The sequence below is a fragment of the Mizuhopecten yessoensis genome, unplaced genomic scaffold (assembly GCF_002113885.1).
Source record: "Mizuhopecten yessoensis strain PY_sf001 unplaced genomic scaffold, ASM211388v2 scaffold11083, whole genome shotgun sequence".
Classification (NCBI taxonomy): domain Eukaryota; kingdom Metazoa; phylum Mollusca; class Bivalvia; order Pectinida; family Pectinidae; genus Mizuhopecten; species Mizuhopecten yessoensis.
Genome location: NW_018408871.1, coordinates 434,579 through 456,666, shown reverse-complemented (window position 1 = coordinate 456,666; position 22,088 = coordinate 434,579). Strand labels below are relative to the sequence as shown.

Below are 22,088 nucleotides of genomic sequence, written 5' to 3'. Positions count from 1 at the left end.
GAGCAGAATTCAACGTGTTTGACAGGGTCAGAGGTAATATCTACACTATAAATGTGCTTTCATCTTAATTGATAAAGATGTATTATGTCATCTGGTATGCTAATTGACTTAATATATTTTTAATTGACATTATATAAATCTTTGAATTTTTTACGGCACTGAAGAAAATAAAATTTTACTTCTTTTTGTTATATTTTACACCATTCACACCCCGAGTGTGGCATTAACGGAAAGTTAATAACTTTTGCTTTGTAAATGCCAGCTTGATCCTGCTGATAAGAAAAAGGAGCAAAGATTTGTGTCAATGTACCTTAATGTAGCACCTAGCGGTTTACCAGAGACAGTATATGATATATACATCTGTGTACATGTGTAAATGCATTAAAAAAAGAAAACCATGAATGATAACGGAAAACAGTGGGAACACACTTTTGATATTAAAAACTCTGATATGTGTTATCATTCTCTATATTAAATACTTATCAATTTTATTAAATAATGTTTTTAATTTATGAAATTATATAAGAAATCAGGATATTTTTATATGACCATTTTCTATCTTACAATTGCTTAACTCACTTCCGTACACAAAACAACATGGCGGTACTGGGCACTAGTTCCCCGTACACTAGTCGTATTTTAGCGGCTCTTTTCTACGGAACAGCTTCATTTTTGATTATTGTGTGCAACAAAGTGGTGTTAACAACATACAAGTGAGTAACAATTTGTTTTAACTTAATTAGCCGTCTCATTTAAGTACTACCTCACTTAAAACTCGCCGCAGTCAGTATCATTTTATCATACTGCAGCACCCCCGTATTTACGGTTAACAGAACAATTTCCTATGTATAGTACTGCACAGTTAACGCCCGTGCATATTACCTTACTGGTAAAACATTAAAAAAGTAACTTTCAAGCAAATAAAGTATACATCTTTTTGGCCATCTGTTTTTAGAATCTGTGCTGAACATGTTACAGTAATTCTGTGCATTGCTAGTTTTATAATTTTAAATACCGTTTCAAAAAAGATATGGCAAAACTTCGCCAATTCCTTATTTCCTGTGAGTTTATTCTTTTTTACCTTCTTTGAAGTATCTGTTTCTGTCATTAAAAATAGTCATGAGAAATGAGAAAAAAAAATCACACCCTTCTCATAAAATATACCATAGAGTGTGATTTTTTTTCTCATGACTATTTTTATTGACAGAAACAAATGCCCGTGATCACTGCTCAATGCTGCGACTCTTGTCACTGGGGATGAAGGTCCAAAACTATTGATCGATTTTCGAAAATATATTGTACTGTAAAAAATCATTAAGTAACCTTGTATATATATTGTATGCAACAAACATAAGCTACCGGTATATAGAGTTTTAATTAAGTCACATCTAAGGAAAAAATGCAGTTTTATTGGTGAAGGAAAAACCACAGGGGAGTGGCCTAGTACTGTGACATTTCCTCTATGATCCGTACCAGTCACACTGGAGAATCCGGCGAGTATACCTACCCCAACTGGGGTGTATCAATATTCTAGTATAGATGCAAATATATACAGATAAGTTAATCTACCTCTGAAACATTGCTTATGTCTGAGCAATCACTGCTTGTGATCATGTACAATCTATAGAACCCTTCTTGCTAACCTTGAGTTACCCTGACCACTCGGTGGGCCCTATATATAACTCCCTATAGCAATCTAACGAGCTCTCACAGTAACTGTGATCTATCAATGTAGTGGACCCGAAGCAACACAATAGCTCGCCCTTGTAAGGTATGATACTTTCGATTGAGCGATCGTAATGGGTAACAGTCTTATTCAGACATACCCCATCATTGAAAGTTCGCTCTCTAGTATACTAACAAATACCAAGTAGTGGTCCTTTCCCCGTATCGCTTCTAACACAGAAAGGCAAATGGCCGTGGCTCACGCTGTCTGAGAGGCCACAGCCTAAAGGCACGCACGTTTTGGCCGACTTATATACCCATAGGCCCCGCCCTTCTTGTCAATCACCCGGAGAATGTCCACATCACCTATGTGTTTTAACCGGGGCTAGGTCAAGGCCAGCTCTACCTGCGTAAATAACATGGAGAATGCACAGGAGATTTACAAATAAAAACAAGCTCGGTAGGTTCATCACAGAACTAATATTACCCTGTAACACTCGGCCTCCTCTTTTCGTCGTCAGAAGCTGCATTATCGCAGCTAGGGAGTCGCCATGACCTATTGGAGAGACAACCAACCCTATCAGACATCACTCTCCTTTTCCACCACATACAGCTGGAGATCACACCAATATTCTTGAGAGTGAGTGGTCGAAACCTCAAGCTTGATAGCATATATATAGGGTAGTATACTATACTAACTGTGCAACAAAGTGATAATTGCTTTCAAAGCAGTGGGTATATATACACCTTGCAACATATTTTATATGTTATGATAAGAATGCCAACTGTAGTGTGACAGTGTAACAGGAAAGGAAAAAAACTCAGCCAGAACGGAACTCCAACCTGAGACCTGCAAACTCTAGACAGATGCTAGCACTGATGTTCGCTGGCAGTTGAAACAGTCTAGTTCCACTTCATTCCTCCCTTCTTATCAAAATCGTTGACACCGAAGACACAAGAGACCCTATACCACCTATACCACCTCCTTCCATGGGTATATTTTATTGGGCACCAAATGTAACGGGAAAGGAACATGCAACAGCCAGAGTGTGATTTAAACCCAGGACCTCCATACACTAGACCGATGCTCTAACCAATTTAACTACCTGGTGGGTGGTAATTGATCAAGACCAGTTCCACTACAATATTAGGTGTTCATTGCAAATTTGATTGCTTAAAGCCTCCCCATACTTTTTTTGACATTTATAATTCACTACTTTTTCAGGTTTCCATCATTCCAGTTTTTGGCATTTGGACAGGTAAGAAAATGTTTTTTGTGACATTTAGCTTTAACAAATAGACATGCCCTTTCAAACCCAATTAGTCAAACCTTATTCTGGGGGAGTCAAAAATTCTTCTGAGCAGACTTCTAGATTATTCAATGGTTAATTTCAATATGAATCATTACAGTACTAGTGTAATCTTGTTGAATCACCATCTTCTGTCCAGGGTCATTTTGGCAGCAACTCTGTATTCTGCGAAATACCATCGTTGTTTTGGGGGCAATGTCCTCTCATTCTATACCAGTGTTTGTTCAGTGATGAGTTTTGGTCGGTGATAACTGATAATTAAGGAGAAAACAAGGGTTTTTGTTTTTAGGTTTTTTGTATCTTACATGATATGGTAGATGATGATATATACAAGACTGGTGATTTAACACTGTATTTAAGAAGGCTAATATATTTTTTTCCCCTTATTTCTTCCAATATAAAGATATATATATATCTGCATCTCTTTCTGATTCATCTTGTGTATTGGTTAACCCTTTCGTCACACTGTAGACCATAATGGACTCAACCAGATCAATGCATCGTAGAGTTTACTAAAGTTACATGGGGTTGAAAGGGTTAATATAAAACATAGTGATGGTTTAGAAATTACATCATGATGACATACTTACAGATGATAACAGGGATAGTGGTGTTACTAGTTGTCAAACAAGCTGGATTGGTACAGTTTCCAGGGCCGTCAATCGATGTCTTAAAAAAGGTATGTACATGTACAGTATTAAATAGGGCTCATAAATGGCTACGTATATATGGCAGTTTATGAACTGCTCAGTAGCCCAGTAAAAGGAACTCTCGTTTTTGGTGGCTAACTATTAAGTAAACTTGCCACAAAGTCCGAAGTACTGCATGTGATATATTCGTAATGTCATACTGAATCTGTGATGAAACCAGTAAATACTGAAATGATACAAATATATAACCAGTGTAATGTTTATCAGCCATTAAGTAAAGGGAGATAACTTTTACACAGATTATGAAAGTTAATATTCACATTGTGACATCAGGGTCCCTTTCATGTATCTGGTTGGAACTGTCCAGGTAGGACAGAAAATATTCCACAGTAAATGAATGCACCTGGAGAAGAAGTGGTCGACTAATGTGTGTAAATGACTGGCCCTGTTTCTTTATCAGATATGGCCTCTTCCTCTTATCTATATGGGCAACTTGGTGTTTGGATTGGGTGGAACAAAGAAATTAAAGTAAGTAAATTGATATATCTACTTGATTTTGATATATTACATGTAAAATGTAAAAAAAAAAAACCCACCAGACTTTAGCTTTGACATTTTGATGAATTTATGATGTGATGAAGTAATTCAACTTGTTATATACATTAAATATTGCTAACATAATGATTTCAGTTAATTAACAACCCTCGTATGAAAAGGCATTATTATTACACTGTACCAGTGTGAAGAGTTTTACAATACATTTACAAGATTTCTTTCATTTCACAGTTTACCTATGTTTACGATTCTAAGAAGATTTTCCATACTCTTAACAATGATAGCTGAATATTTTGTATTGGGGTAAGTATATTTACTTATTACCATAGATAAAACCTTGTGAATAACTTGTTACTGTATTCTACTGTAGGACCATGGTCAACAATAAGTCCAGTCTCCTGGTTTTAGTAGTTGTACATACAGATACCAGTAAGGTTTATATCAATAAATAAGTTCCCCTTGTTTATAGGGCATCAGTTACAAGATGTGAACCAGTACAACATTTTTAAAGGAAAAAGGTTTCTATAAAACTGAAAGTACATTCTACCTCGTTAATCCAGCCACATCCTTTCCAGTTATCCCACTAACCAGCCTCGTCATTCTAGCCACCACTAATCTGGTTACCCCACCATATGGTTTAGGGGACAGACTCTACTTCTTTTATACAAAATAGTCAGAACAATTCTGCAAGTTTTGCTGAGAACGAAGATAACAGAATAAGGAAGGCTTAGCTATATATTCATTGATTTTCTTTGGTCCATATATTTTGTCATAATGTTTTCTAATATGCTGAAGCCATCTACAGTTTTAGCAGTGTTTATACTCAGCAATAAATACAACATGTAAACCATGCTGTTTCAGGGTGAAGGCCCCCAAAGTGGTCCAGTTCACCGTATTCCTAATGATATTTGGTGCATTAGTAGCTGCCAGGTAAGTAATGGTTAAGTATAGTGTCTTGGGCTGTTTTCGTTTAAACAGTTCAACCGGTCGGACCACAGTTGTTTGTTTATTAACCCTTTCACCACTGTAGACCATAATGGACTCATCCATATCAATGCATGGTGGAGTCTACTAAAGTTACATAGTGGTGAAAGGGTAAAAATAATGTCGGACCTAGTAATCTGATGCTGCTTTCGGGAGAGCCTTGACAATGTCTTGCATAAATATTTGCTAGTCCGCCAGAATTTATACCCTAAAATGTTTCATTCAAAAGCGGCCATACTGGCTGTTCCGCATAAACCAACAAGCCCCTGGTATATACATGTATATATATATATATGGTAGCTTTAGTTACAGTATACCACTAACTGTAACTGTGTGAAGAAAACCAGCGTCACACTCAGAGAGGTTGAGAACAGTGCTAACAACTTCAGAACCTTGTGAATGTGATTTCTCGACACTGTATTGTCAAAAGTGAAATGATGTCATCGATCAAATGATGTCACAGATAGTGTGTCATTTCCTTGCTAACTGGAGCACTACTTCTTGGTCTGCTTCAAACTATACCGTTACTTTATCAGATGTGTACGATGGTATCATGATCAAAAGACTATCACATAATACTCGGTGGATGGTATGAGAAATATCTACATGTCATTAATACAAGTCCCTACACTTTGTTTCACATCTCTGACATTTTCCAATTAATTACCAATCATTAATTCCCTACAAGAACCATAACTTCAAACAAATTGAATTAGGATCTTCAGGACCCTTGCTCCCAATTACAGGTTGCAATTTGAATTTGAAGTCTTTGAAGCTTTACCCCATATTTTTGCAGCATATTTGACTGTCTATAACAATAATCACCCATGAAATGTTGAAGTGCAGGTGTATATTCATGTTGATTCAGTTCAGACGTTGATTTTTGCAGTGATGACCTTGCCTTTGACCTCTGGGGATACATCTTTATTCTACTAAATGACTTTTTCACAGCAGCCAATGGGGTGTATACAAAGAAAAAACTGGAGGCAAAGGTAACCAAACAAAATGGATTTAACCTAAGGTCTCTATAGTGATGTTATATTGTCTCTATAGAGATGTTATACTGTCTCTATAGTGATGTTGTATTGTCTCTATAGAGATGTTGTATTGTTTCTTTAGTGAAATTATTAACTGTAAAATTAGAAATGATATATCCATAATCTGTAAATATATATTTGCATGTGGATAAGTTTGCATCGATTTACTTAACGTGAAAAACCTGAGCATTTCTACACCAGTTCACAAAAAATTGTAAAAAGAATTGTCTGTTTACAGGAACTAGGGAAATATGGTCTTCTGTTCTACAATGCCTTATTTATGGTGGTACCTGTCGGGGTAATTGCATATATGAATGGAGAGTTTGAAAAGGTAAGTAAACTTTGTTGTCATCAGTCGAGTAATTTATTGTTTAACTGCATTGTACTAGTTAATGAATATCTGTATATAATGCCTGAATATTTATCTGGTCTGAAATTTAATTTATGATAATATTTTGCTGCAGTACTTGTAAATTGTCGGATGGTCGGATGGCGCAGTGGATAATACAATCACCTTTTACCAAGGTAGTCAGGGTTCGATTCCCTGACTAGACATGAAAGGTGCGGGGTCACCTGTCTGACCATGAGGGTTTTCTCCAGGTACTCCGGTTACCTCCCACATTAAGACCCACCCCCTGTGTAGTAACATCCGGGCCAACAAAAGTGATCTGTCATTATTGCTGTAAAAAGAAAGTTAATATTTATGAATATTTTTGTGCAATGTAAATGAAATTCTTACCTATCAAATAAAACAATTATCAAATGAAACATTTCTTGTATGAATCCACTTGTAAATACTTAAATTACTTACAGGCCAGGAGTTTTGAAAGTTGGGGCGACCACTGGTTTCTGATGCAGTTTTTGATGTCCTGTGGTATGGGATTCGTACTGAACTACGCCATAGTGTTGTGTACCCAGTATAACTCTGCGTTGACTACCACCATTGTGGGCGTTATAAAGGTAACGAACACTCAGGTTTATCTACTCTGTTTAGCTTGTACATTACTCGGGCCACTTTCGCGTATCCGGTTCAATCGGTTTGTCTGTTTTTAAATGTAACATTTTTTAGTATAAATCCTGTCAGACCTACAATTGTTTATGCAGGCCTTGCAAGGCTTTGTCAAGGCTCGCCTGAAAGCAGCATCAGATTTATAGGTCCGACATTATTTCTTAAACGAACAACTGTGGTCCGACCGGTTGAACCATTTGGATAGCGATGAACGAATGCGGCCTGAGTGTTTATTGAAACAGAGAAACATGCTATTTCCTGTGTTATGTATTTACATTCCTCAAGTCCTATGGAAACACTTTCAGAAGAAATTATGTTCATAGGGCTATGAATGCAGTTGGATATGTCATTTTGATTTTCCTCATCCCTTGGATAATGTAAAATTATCATAAAAAACAAACGTTTAGATGATGTTTTGCTGTTGCAGTTACATTGTTTGTTCTGATTAAATGAACACTTCAGAACCACAGATGGTTTGGAATTTTTATGCAAAGATCACTCGTAACTGTAAATTTAAAAATATAAATATAGTAAGAATGCAAATCAGTTACACTCATATTGCACAAAGCAATAGCAGGTTTGCACAACATGGCTGTGACCACTGTGCATTCATAACAACATGCATGCTAAAAAATATCTGTTCAATCCCTTTATGAAGGCTTTCCCCTTGACCAATTTTAAATAGTTTAAATGCTTGTCTGTCTACAGAATCTGTTGGTGACATATATAGGCATGTTCCTCGGAGGGGACTACATATTCAGTACCATCAATTTTATAGGATTGAATATAAGGTGAGAGTCTGTGTTTTCTCTATATATTACGTAAGGTAAGTAAGATCTGTATATGAATCACATGTCTGTAGATAATAAAAATAAAGTAAGGAACAGTCAGTGTCGTACAAATTGTCAAGCTGTAGATTTTGAGTTACAAATTTGTACATCTATCACTGACAAATATTTCAAAGAACTTTTTATAAACATGTATTTGATGTACTACAAGTACTTAGAGATTTTTTAATTAAATTTGTATTATTTTCAAAATGTCACTGATAATTAACTGTGGCACTGACCCAATTTGTAAAAAGAAAAGAATATCAGGTGAAAATCTTTACTGGTTTCTCTCATAAACTTTGGCTAAATATCAATCAATGGACGACTATCTTCAAAGTTGATATTTTCTATCTATCCTGTAAAGATGTAACAGTTATAGATATTCAGCTTACGGGAGCTATTGGTGATATCCATCCTTTTATCATACCTGTGATAAAGTGTTTAGAAAGACTAATTATTGGAGTTATTCCCCTTTGTTACAGTGTCTCTGGGAGTTTAGTGTACAGTTATGTAACTTTCAAGAAACCACAGGAAAAAAGTGTTCAACCAACGGAAGCTACGCAGAAGTCTGAGGCAACTATGGTATGAAAAGCATATCACTGTCCGAGCATGCACAGCCTGAAGGAAGACAAATATAATTTAAGACTTAAAATTAGTTATTCATGTACATGTGTGTTTTATTTATTACAATGTACATAGGCTAAGTGAAATGTTCTTATTTTGCTTCTGTTAAGTTTTAAATGGTGCAGTATGTGGACTTAATTACCTACATGTACTTATATGTTATATGTTATAGTATGTATAACATCAGAACCACAATACAAGGTACTCGAGTCACTCTGTTAACGTGCCTGGAAGTTGATTCTACCGGGTAATTGGTGCTAAGAACAACAAAAATATATGTGTGAATTGTGGAAGTGTGTTGTAAATTCTTGTCATTTATCCAATGTATGTATATTGTGTGGCAATCTGATTAAACCAGATCTTAATTAGTTCCACTTAACTATTACTGTGTGAACCATGAAATAGCAATACTGATCAAATACATTACAGACCGAGATCAAAACTACAGGTAAGTAGTAAGTTACATACGTTAAACATATTGTTTTGTCCACAGCTTTTTAAGTTCAGTTCAATTTCCTGCCAAACATACTCTCCCTTTACTGCATGTATGTGTTTCAGTTTATCCTGTCTCACTTTTGTAGCTCGTCTCGTAACATGGACGTGGGTTTCCCACCAAATATCATTCATTTCACAAGTATGATATAATATTCAGATTTTTAAAGAGTGTATACAGATGAAATTATTCAAAATAGGTTTACATTTAGATGAAATATATGTTTTTCAGTGGGATATTGTTATGTCTCCCCTTTGAATGAAGGGAGACATATTGTATTAGTACTGGTTCTTCTTCTTCTAATTGCAACTTGTCCGGACCATAACTTTTAAACTGTTTAAGATATCTTGATGAAACTTCAGGTATGCATGCATCACCCACAGAANCCTTCTGGTTCTTCTAATTGCAACTTGTCCGGACCATAACTTTTAAACTGTTAAAGATATCTTGATGAAACTTCAGGTATGCATGCTTCACCCACAGAAGGTGTGTAATGCACTGGAATTAGGTCACTGTGACCTCCACCTCAAGGTCAAAGGTCAAATATTATAAGTGCAACATTTTCAGTAAATTCTTGCTCGGCCCTGAAATTTAAAACTGTTTAAGATATCTTGATCAAATTTAAAGTATACCTGCATTACAGAAGGTGGACAGAGCACTGAAACTAGATCTCGTGCCCCACTATATACAGAGTTATGGCCCTTTGTTTATTTTTAATACCTAAGTTTGTCCGGAGCATAAGTTCCATGTTATGTCACCTACATTGACCGAACTTACCATATTTATGTATCTTGGAAAGGTGGAATCTCTCGTACTAAATTCAGTGCAGTGCACTGGAATTAGGTCTCATGCCCCACTATATAAAGAGATATGTCCTTTCAAACAGAGTTTGTTATCGCCTCATTAAATGCTGGTTTTTATCTCTCCTGTTAACATTAATTTTTATCTCCCCTTTATACAATGATTGTTATCTCCCCTTTGTACAATAATTTTTATCTCCCCTATATACAATGATTGTTATCTCCCCTTGTGCAATATTTTTATCTCCCCTTTATACAATGATGGTTATCTCCCCTTTGTACACCTATCATTACCTCCCCTTTCTACAGCTGTTGTGATGTTACTCTATAGCTATAAAGCCATTCTATTGATAACTATTAGTAACACCCTGCATGTTTGAAAAGCTGCTACCACAGCCAACTCTGATGAGATAACTTCGAGGGCGACCCCTTTATGTTTCTTATTATACACGTTTAACAATAATCAACCATCTAAATATTTATGATTAAAATGTGTCTTAAAGTGACATTTCTACATAATATTTATTAAAAAAATTGTATCAATGATGGGAATAACGAAATATTTAAGCAACAATACAAATAATCTTACTATGCAAGAGATGTTTTGCCTTGAGGGGCTAGCTACACAAGGATTGATATATGCTCATTGGGTACCCCAAAGGCTGAGCAGCTTTTTGGATGCTTCCATGATTTACAATGTAACATCTTCCAGCTACCAGGCATACTTCTTTACTAAACTAATCAAGCAAGCTGATTGCATTTTGCTTTTTCCAGTAGTCCGTTTTTCACAACACGTTTCCGTTAATACTAATAGTGATCTCTTGTGTTCGATCCAGGATTAATTCATGAAATTATTCTCGATATATCAGGAACATATTTAAGACTTTTTATAAGTATGGAGTCATGTAAAAATTTTGCTTTGACATGTTAAAATAGTACATCAGGTTTGAAATACATGGATGTATAGTCTTTGCAATGGCTATGTAGAACCAGGGAATTGATTTGTAACCAGGGGATTGTTGTGGAACCAGGGGATTGTTGTGTAATAAGGGGATTGTTGTGTAATCAGGGGATTGTTGTGTAATAAGGGAATTGTTGTGTAACCAGGGATTGTTGTGTAATCAGGGGATTGTTGTGTAATAAGGGGATTGTTGTGTAATCAGGGGATTGTTGTGCAATCAGGGATTGTTGTGTAATCAAGAGATTGTTGTGTAACCATGGGATTAATGTGTTACCAGGGGATTGTTGTGTAACCATGGGACTAATGTGTAACCAGGGGATTTTTGTGTAACCAGGGGATTGATGTAGGGGATTGATGTGTAACCAGGGGATTGATGTGTTACCAGGGGATAGTTGTGTAATCAGGGGATTGTTGTGTAATCAGGGGATTAATATTTAGCCAAGGGATTGATGTGTAACCATGGGATTGATGTTTAACCAGGGGATTGTTGTGTAACCAGGGGATTGTTGCATGTAACCAGGGGATTGTTGTTTAACCAGGGGATTGATGTTTAACCAAGGGATTGTTGTGTAACCAGGGGATTGATATGTAACCAGGGGATTGATGTTTAACCAAGGGATTGTTGTGTAACCAGGGGATTGTTGTGTAACCAGGGGATTGATATGTACAGCTCCAGTCCCCTGGCTGTATTAGAATGATATGTTGCAAGCATGCTCCCCACACAAAGGATGTTCATATTTCATATGCTTGTAAAATGTCCTGTCTTATTCTTCAATTGACCTACTTGATTTGCACTGTTGCTTTTTTTAGTTTTTAATTTGTAGCTACAAGGATTTTCTTTGTTAGGATATCTTAATAGATGCTTAAATATGAAAACAGATTTCACTTTTTATTTTCCATTTTATTTTATTGATATTTAGTTTTTCCCACTTTTATAATTAGGTATTGGTTTAATTTTTGTTATTACAATGTACATACCCATAGTTTAGAATTTTATTTTTATTTTCTCTATAATGTTTCATTTCCACCATACAGTCTGAAGGTCGTACTAATTGTAGTAGTCACCTATTCTCTGTATGATATACTTTTATCAGCTTTGTACATATATTACACTTGGTCACATTGTTAAATATCACACACGAGCACATTGTTATACACTGTATGATAATATTTTTAGATTAGTTTCTGGTAAATAGGATAACTAATGTAAATGTATAACATGCACTGTTAATGGAATACACTGTACGATGAAAGGGTGGCTCACCTAGACTCTAAATAACAATCCTCATCACCGGCATCAGCATTATTTCTTAGGATGTTACTGCTGGTCTTGAACAAACGGATATCAGTTGTTCTTTTAATTTTCATTCTGTTTGAGATTTTGATGAAGAAATTAACTAAGTTAGAATTATACTATGCTAACTGTCAAACGTTAAATATGTTAAAATTATTCTATGCTAACTATCAAAAGTTAAATAAGTTAAAATTATACTGTGCTTACTATCAAAGTTAAAATTATACTGTGCTTACTATCAAAAGTTAAAATTATACTTTAACTATAAAAATTTAAAGAAGTTAAAATTATACTATGTTAACTATCAAAAGTTAAATAAGGTAAAACTGTACTGTGCTAACTATCCATGGTTAAAGTCACTAACTCTATCCTAAGTTGAAGTTATAACAGTGCTGGCTATATTTGGTTAAAGTGATAAAAGAGTATGGTTAAGTCTGTACTAGAGTGGTCTTCTATGTCAAACTATACCAGTGCTGGCTGTATCCTAAGTTATAGTTACACCTATGATAACTACCAGTATCCTGGGTTAAAGTTATACCTGTGCTTACTAACCATGGTTAAAACCAGTGCTAACTATTCTATGTTAAAGGTATATAATTTATGTGCTAACTGTCCATAGTTAAAAGCCATACGCGTGCTACCTGTATACGTGGTTAAAGCTTTACGTATGATTATAACTAGTATCTTTGGTACAAGTGTATCTGTGCTTACTAACCTTGGTTTAAACCAGTGCGAACTATGTATCTGTGCTTACTAACCTTGGTTTAAACCAGTGCTAACTATCCTAAGTTAAGGTTATATCTGTGCTGACTGTATCCACAGTCAAGGATGTCAAAAGTATTGTATTATACAGATACATTGTATTATGTTGAAGTAGTTGCCAGGTTTGTAGTAATGGCAGCTGCTTAACGACCATAGCATTTTTGGTAGAGTGAAAACAATCAGGGTTCTAAGAACCTGGACAGGTGATGGAAGTAGCTAGTCGCATCAAATATATGAGATACCTGGGGGCCGTGTCATGAATTTCTGTATTTTAAACATTTTTGCTAGCCATTTTTCACTCATTAGGAGAAACCAGTATACAAGTTTATCTTGGCTTCCCTGCTATAACATGTGAATATATAATTATCTATAAATGTGTAAAAATATTTTTGCACTGCATAAATATGATATGACTGGCGAAAGGACATACGGTTTAGTCTTATGCTAAGGTACAGGTTACATTATAGATATGGTGTAGTCAGATTCTTATATGTACGATGGATGCAGTATAAATTTGTTGTGATAAGTGCCAATTCAATCTAAGTGACATGAAATCTTCTCTTTGCAGCCGATGGATAACAGGGATGAACCTAGTTTGTACCGGCCTGTTTACATAAACACTTAACTGGTTAGTTAGTAAATTGAATGGTGGATGAATGGCTTGAGGTTAGACATTTTGGTTTAGTTATTTCAATTCATTGATAATTTGACATTATATTTTTGATTCATGACTGTCATCTACATTGTGTCATAGTTCAAATGTTGTTGAAATGAGTAATTGTCCAGGAAATTGGAAAATATGATCAAACTCATATAATTTGTTTGGTAAATGTAGACAAAATCTACATCTACAGGTATTTCAGTGTTGTACCTATCTCCCTTAGTTCTACATTTCATTTTGTACTTTTTTAAGTCTATTGTTATCAGCCCACATAACGCTGGTATCGATCTGTTATTTACTAAGAAATACCTGTGCACTATGTATTGCTCTAGGACTACATAATACTGGCTTCTTTTGCTATATTTTTTCCTTACAAATATCTGATACCTATTTTTGTTATTCACCTGAAAAGTACTACTTTTTAGTCCACATAACACTAGTATATTTGTTATCAACCCCCATAATATTAGTACCTGTGTTATCAGCCCATAACATTATTACTTGTGTTATCAGCCCATAACATTAATACCTGTGTTATCAGCCAATAACATTAGTATCTGTTATCAGCCCATAACATTAGTACCTGTGTTATCAGCCCATAACATTATTACCTGTGTTATCAGCCCATAACATTAGTACCTGTGTTATCAGACCATAACATTATTACCTGTGTTATCAGCCATAACATTGGTACCTGTGTTATCAGCCCGTAACATTAGTATCTGTATTATCAGCCCGTAATATAAGTATCTGTGTTATCAGTCCACAAAACACTTATATCAGTAGTGTTATCAGCTCATTTAACACTTGTGTCAGTGTTATCAGCCCACAAAACACTGGTATCTGTTATCAGCCCACAAAACACTTGTATCAGTGTTATCAGCCCACAAAACACTGGTATCTGTTATCAGCCCACAAAACACTGGTATCTGTTGTTATCAGCACATAAAACACTTGTATCAGTGTTATCAGCTCATAAAACACTTGTATCAGTGTTATCAGCCCATAAAACACTTATATCAGTGTTATCAGCTCATAAAACGCTTGTGTCAGTGTTATCAGCCCACAAAACACTTGTATCAGTGTTATCAGCTCATAAAACACTTGTATCAGTGTTATCAGCCCACAAAACACTGGTATCTTGTTATCAGCTCATATGGAACTATTATCTTTGTTTACAACAGTGTTTTTGTTAAAGACCCATATAACATGATATTTCAACTAGTGCTGTGATAAATTATGATGCATAACTGTGTAGATCTGAATTGTTTTGAATCTTGGTCATCTACCACTTCACCCCTCCCCCCCCCTCCCTTACCTGGTGTTGTAAATTATACATAAACTTGTATAGGATATTGTCATATTTTTTAAGTGTGAAAGTTATTCTGTAAATGTCATAATTTGGTATCAAATGTTTGTATCTTGAACTATTCAATGTGGTAAACTGAGCAAATTCTATGTATTTTTACCTTCTTAATAATCTTAAATGCACATCTTTTATCGGTCCCTGCCAGTTACACTCATCCTGTGTTGAATTTTCCTACCACTGATGACGATTTAGTTCTACTTGTGTTTTCACTACCACATACTCTGAAGATACTTTGGGAATGTGTCAAATTATTACTTTTTTTGTTATGATCTGGGCCGTTTTCGTTTAAACGGTTAAACTGGTCGGACCACAGTTATTCGTTTATTGAATAAGGCCGGACTTAGTAATCTGATGCTGCTTTCAGGCGAGCCTTGACAAAGCCTTGCAAGGCCTGCATAAACATTTGCAGGTCTGCCGGGATTTAGACCCGAAATTGTTACATTTATAAACGGTCAAACCGGTTGTTCTGCATAAACAAACAACCCCCAGGACTTGTGAGGTCACAGTCTGAAAATGTGTGTCATATGCTGGAAGACCATTTTAGCGTGAGGTTCAACTGATTCATATGTCTTATATAAGTTCTGTTGAAGTGCAACCATTGTGTGTATTGGTAGTATGTAGTAAAGAATAATTGGTATAGATATTCAGGACAAATGTGTCATGCATTCCGTGATACATATCTTCTTGTAATTGACTCAAATGTGAAGTGTGTTAACATTAATAACCCTTTCACCACTGTAGACCATAATGGACTCATCCATATCAATGCATGGTAGAGTCTACTCAAGATACATAGGGGTGAAAGGGTTCGGAATAAATCATATAGTTTCAAATTCTGCATTTCTTGCCAATCACAGATATTAATTCTGTGAATGCCTTTAGACATGCAATAAAACAACCATTGATATAAAATTAAAAAATGTCAAAAGCATGTACGTGTGCCCTGGGTAGAATTTTAGGTGTAGACATCGTCCTTATTATATTATTGTATGAAATTACACATGTTTGTGGTTTAATTTTATTAATATTGAGATTTAATACTATATAATTAAAAAACGTTGAAGGAAAATATTTTGCTGGGAGACATAAGTGAACTAGAGTGATAAAATAAAACCAGTTACTACAAGATGTGAATAGAACCAGTACTACAGTTGTGGGACCGCACAACGCACCAAAAACAGCGTGCGCACACCGTGCATACATCGTTTACACACCGTCCGCACATCGTCCACACGNCATACACCCTAACGTCAATGTGTGTTTCTACCAGTTTCTACGTGTATGTATACAACCTAACATGAATTGATGCTTTAACTATTACACCTATTCTGTCCCAAAACGTGTTTCAGTTTAGTCCCCACCATGGCCTTGCAGTAGTCTATATTAAAAACATGTTTCACTTTATTTTAGTAAATACAAACTTTATTTATTTTACAACAATTATGAAACAAGGTATTTCAGCTTATATTAATCACTCTTGGTGGCCCGAATGTTAGTGCACAGTGGGGTTTTAATGCGGGAGGAAACCAGAGTACCCGGAGAAAACCAATGTTGTCGGGCAGGTGACCCCATACCTTTTGACATTGACCTTGGAATCAAACCCCGGCCGCCTTGGTGAAAGGCAAGTGCGCTATCCACTGCGCCACCCGACCACCCATATAATTATTAGATGTAACATATCAGTTTGCTAATATCTATAAAATCTCCAATATTACCAGTATTTGACTGTTTGTCACTGAAATATATGGATATAGCAAGTAAAGTAGTCCCATTGAATTCAGATCTCCTAGGATTAACTCCACGTTGGTAAGCTGTGTACTACTATCCGCTGTCAGTGAGCTATTCAATGTCTGGATTATTTTGCCACTTGTCCGGTCTACAGTATACAATTCTAGGTCTCGTCTGCAGCTACGGTACCCATGTTAGAAGTCTTTAAATGTATATATATATATATTTACCGGGTATATAGTATTATGTTCTCATAGTCCGGTAGATATATGAATATGAAAAGATACAAAATCAGAAACGTGTAGATATGTAAAGCATTATAGCGCTTTCATTATCAACATTTTATTAATGACGTCATAACTTGTATATATATGTACTGTAGCTGTGTGTAAAACGTCTGCAGATTGATAATGAAAGCGCAATATTGATTTACAGATCTACGTGTTTCTGACTTTTGAACTTTTCAGATTTGTAATAAAGACCTTCATAAACAGGACCCTGTCTATAAAGACTCCTTTCTTCCTCTGCTTTGTTGAACAGTTTTTACCTTAAAAGTATTTCAATATGTTTTGTTACCAAAATATGAACAGTATTACTTTGGGGACTGACATGTGCCTACTTAACTGGCTTTAGGGCTCATTTTATGAGACAACTACGGTGTAGTTCAGAATTTTCTTAAATATCTGATTTGTTTTCCATTTACCTGAGCTACTAGGTAGCTCGAAGTATGATAAAAAAAAATGACAAAGTATGTTTTTGCTTTTGAATTCAGATTAGCCTTACATGTAGAGCTGCATTTTTGCTTATTGTTTTGACTATCGTTAACTGTTAGGCCTGGTATGGAATGTTCGATAGAAGACATTGTATAAGTTGATATGGAAGTAGCGTTGTGGATGTTGTGGAAATAATGTTGTGTAATCTTGTTGCTTTGTTATATGAAGAATAGGCAAAATATGTGTAAGAGGACAAGTGCCTCTTATTAATTTATAATCTTTACGGAAACAGTATTTTTGGGAATGTTTTATTTTCAGGGGCCTCGAAAAACGTAATAGAAAATATCAAGTTTATTATAAAAACAATCTACTGTAGGAGAGTAAATCAGGAAAGAAAATCGGAAAAATCATTGCAAGTATAATGATTATTATTTGTAGAATCAGTTATTGACAGTATTGACACAACAATCGATTCGTCAGACTTTTTGAGCAACAAGGTATTATTACATGTGTTCGTAACAAGTTGTTGTATCGTCCATATATATGTATCGCAAGTACAATCACAAGACTAACGTCAGTGTCGCTCCAGAGCGTAAAGAATTGATTACCTGCGGGAATCGTAGCTTCTAGGTCCGATTTAATTAATTAATTTCAAAATTTCTTATATTTATCTTGAAATTTTACGTTATCAGACCAGATCCCTATGATGTAAAACTTCAGAATAAAACATTAAAATTTTGAAAATAAAATAAAATTGATTGGACCTACAAGCAAGTTTCTGCAGTTAAGAATTGATGAACACCGTATTAATTGTTTGGTATATGTTTGTGTTCCCTAGTACACATATATTTGTGTAAAATTGGAACAAAGTCCAATGCTTCTAATTTAGGCAATGTATTTATATGTTATACAATGTTATATGCAAGAAAAAATTGTTATAATGGGATGCTTGCTTGAAACACAGGGATAAACCTTTTTTTATTGAAAGATATTTTATTAAAAATAAATAATCAAAAGGAAAATTTGTTGTCTTTCTATTTTTTAAACAATTCTTGTGTTGCCTGCAAAGCCAAGTCACTATAAAGTGATTAAAGTTGAGTTATTATTTGGACAAACTTGATAGCCTCTTTCTTGCCAACATGGCAAGCAACAGGCTAAATATCGTGACTTTGTGCCTTATTCTTCTGTAGAAGAAGTAGTTCAACTGAAAAAATTGATAAGGGATCATCATGCATACTTGCCAACTCTCCCCATTTTCGAACCTATAGATCTGCTGATTTCATCTAGAAAGAACAACTCAAAAGATGCCATTTAAAAGAATTGTTTTCCCCTAGGGTTTATGTACATACATTTTATTATGCTTTTAATTCTGAGCACATGCAATCTCCCCCATGGAAAGTTTAAACAGTTGGCAAGTATCCGGATGTGGCCCCATCACATGTCTCCGAGTTCACAGGCAAAATGCAGCAACAGATCATTGCAATGGACCATGCTTGTCTAAACACTTTTCCAAGTTTATAGCACAGTTGTATGCCGTTGTATTGTGATATTATATTAGACCCTCTTGATTTCCATGTTTAAATAGCAGTGTGTCACATATGAAAGCCTTGTTCCAGTAGGTTTTCATACAACAGATTCATCATTTGAACAGTTCAATGACAGCAATGTATTTTTTTTATTGGAAGGTCAGCTTGGCATGTTCAACCAATATTTGAAAACGAATTTGTATTCAGTGCTAAAATGTTCAGATTTCCAAGTTAAAAATATGGGATGTCGATATAGTTGTTGATAAAACAATGAACAAAGCTGAGAAAAATGTAAAATTTTATTTTGAATACATATTCACAAGGTGCGTATTTCGCATACATAAAAATAAATGCGAGTAAAACTAATCGTAGTTGGTTGGTTGCATACAAAGCTCTTGGTCACCTGACACTAAGCTCAAAAACTTGATCATTATGTAATGTAGGTAAAACTAATCGACCTGTTCATCGGTGATGTTCAAGGTCACACCAAGGTCAGTATATAAAAGTGAGGTTACAGACTTGTCAATCGATACATTTACATGTTATCAGAGCCCCCAACAACAGGTTCATTATACAAAGGATTGGCTATAAGTCGAACCACAAACCATCCACGGCATGTAACAGGTTTCAAAAATTACAAGCAAATTAAAATTTGTCCTTCACAAATAAATTGTGGAAAGTGACTGGTAGATAACGGTAACGACGGGAGATTGGGAGAGGGCGACATGCTATAATGTTATATCAGTATGACTTTGCTGTTCATCATATCAAATCGGCATGTTTATCACATTAAATGGCAAGGCTGAAAATATTAATTGTAGATACATGCAGTGATAAATCCAACATACAACAAAAAAAAAAGCCCATAGGCTTAAGTAAAATAGCAGTCATCTAAATAAGTACAAGGTTTTAGTACAAATGGAATTTTGATAAACCTTTGCAACTTTTATATGAAAATAATTTGGTTGTGTGAGCTGCAATCCAAATCTCTGTATTCTACAGGTGATGTGAAGATTTTAATACATTTGAACCCTGCAACATTGAAAGTGGGTCAAGGTCAAATTTTTGAACAAACCTGATGGCTCTAAACCATTAAGCTATAGGAAAACATGATTACTTGATATGCTATGGATTTTAAGAAGAAGCCATTTGAAGCATTTGACCCCCTCTGACCCTGTAAATCAGTCGAAGTCATTCATTTGAAAGAAGAAAAAAATTGGTAGCCCTCCACCTCGGGAAACTTCAGGACAGATATCTCTACCTCAGATACTGGCAAACTATGTTGACTCTAAACCTTTTGGTTCTTATGAAGAATTTGAAAATATGAAATTTTAACTGATGTCGAATCTTCAATCTTGTTATGATACATTCGAGGGGAGCAGAAAGAGCGCAAGTGAGCGTAACCCCTGGAGTATCGAGGATAACTGGCCCTATGAAGATCTGGTTGTTATGAGTGGTTTGACATCTGCTCCACTACCGAGCAGTTCGCTTATCCAACAAACGAATCTATGCAGATCTAATCAATCACCTCTTACATATCTGACCAATCAGCCCTGAGCAGATCCGACCAGTCACCTCTTTTTTTTTTTTATATCCGATCAATCTCCCGTAAACAGATCTGACCAATCACCTCTAATCAAATATCTTGCCAATCGGCTCAGAGCAGATCTGACCAATCATCTCTTATCATATATCTGACCAATCAGCGCTGAGCAGGTTTCACCAATCCTCTGTACATGAAAGATTAAAAATTCTGTCCAGAGGATTACAAATATGAGTTCTTACTCAATCTGACCAATCTATGGTAACTAAATCTGACCAATCAATCTGAAGTAAATCCAAACAATCTGTGATAAGTAGACTGACCAGATCTGACAGATCAGCGTTTCATTGGAATTTGGTAATTGTGTTTTACAGTTAATTTGACAGATGGCCATTGATCTTGGCTGAGGTAAATCTTGACATTCTGATGCCACGCTGAGTATAAAGGTTTGAAATCATAACATAAAATACACATCAACAGGATGTGGAGTAATGGTTGAGTGTACATCGTATCGATAAGCCGAGTATTCTGAATCATCTCTAAAATTAACCCATTCAACCCTAAAGTCACATTTGAACCTTACCAAATCAAAGACTGGGCAAGTCCAGTTTAAATATGTAGGGGTGAATGAGGTAGCAAATACATCTTGGTTCTCATTCACAATATCAGAAACCTCATATGGATAATCATGCATACCAATCAAGAGTACCCTGTTAGATAATTTTAGCGTAAATATTTAAATTTAATACCAGATATTAACATCACATGACCCTGTTAAACAAATACTATTGACAAGAAGTAAAACAATGGCTACAAGTAAAAGTCATATCGGTGTTTTTGGCATAAAAGTTACAAGTAAATATTCTTAATTAAACACAAACCAACATAATTCTGACTCAAACAAATATACTTCTTGTGCGAAGGGCAGTACAAATGAGTAGCATTGAGTTGAATACCTTCAGCTAATATTACAAACTATGTAATGTTAAAATTGATGCTTAAGTATATTTTGAGTATGTAGTTCAAAGATCTAAAAATACAACCAAAGGCAGCTACCTCCCTTTACCTAAAAATACAACCACAGGCAGTTACCTCCCTTTACCTAAAAATACAACCAAAGGCAGTTACCTCCCTTTACCTCTCTTCCTTTCATAACATGATTTTGAATTTTTAAACCTCCTTATTATATGATGAAAACATTTGACCTCATTTTTACATAAAATATTCATTATCCAACTGAAAATACAGATTAGTTACAACGTTCAAATATATATTTTGGTATATCCCGACTACTGTACCTACACAATAATAATACGTGAGTATGTATAAGGAAACTGTTGCCATATATTACCCTGGCAAGCAATATTTGGCATAGTGATAACATGCATTAAGTACACATAGCATACAATGCATAATGATATAGCATGGTTTAGGTATATACGTACAACGCATAGTGAATAATAACAACAAGCATACATAACCAGTATATATATACATATGTAAAAAACTAAATCTGATGTAGCTGCTGCCTGTGTAGAAAATCTTATCTACAATCCAATTACCGGTATGTCATC

General features: G+C 35.2%; 1 protein-coding gene across 1 annotated transcript; it reads left to right on the top strand.

Moving 5' to 3' along the window:
• The first annotated feature begins 592 nt into the window (after window positions 1-592).
• LOC110465490 (UDP-N-acetylglucosamine/UDP-glucose/GDP-mannose transporter-like) lies at window positions 593-14,944 on the top strand. The gene is made up of 13 exons (XM_021521339.1): window positions 593-713; window positions 2,891-2,924; window positions 3,568-3,654; window positions 4,086-4,153; window positions 4,412-4,483; window positions 5,042-5,110; window positions 6,054-6,156; window positions 6,440-6,532; window positions 7,015-7,161; window positions 7,919-8,001; window positions 8,523-8,622; window positions 9,094-9,112; window positions 13,543-14,944. Exons 1-13 carry the CDS (start codon window positions 598-600, stop codon window positions 13,551-13,553), a joined length of 1,002 nt encoding a protein of 333 aa, XP_021377014.1. The 5' UTR covers window positions 593-597; the 3' UTR covers window positions 13,554-14,944.
• The last annotated feature ends 7,144 nt before the right edge of the window (window positions 14,945-22,088 follow it).

Excerpts from the sequence above, each read along its gene's own strand:
- LOC110465490 (XM_021521339.1), top strand. The coding sequence starts at position 598 with ATGGCGGTACTGGGCACTAGTTCCCCGTACACTAGTCGTATTTTAGCG. Across the intron at positions 5,111-6,053 it reads GGTGCATTAGTAGCTGCCAG|TGATGACCTTGCCTTTGACC; the intron begins GTAAGTAATGGT and ends TGATTTTTGCAG. Across the intron at positions 7,162-7,918 it reads CCATTGTGGGCGTTATAAAG|AATCTGTTGGTGACATATAT; the intron begins GTAACGAACACT and ends GTCTGTCTACAG.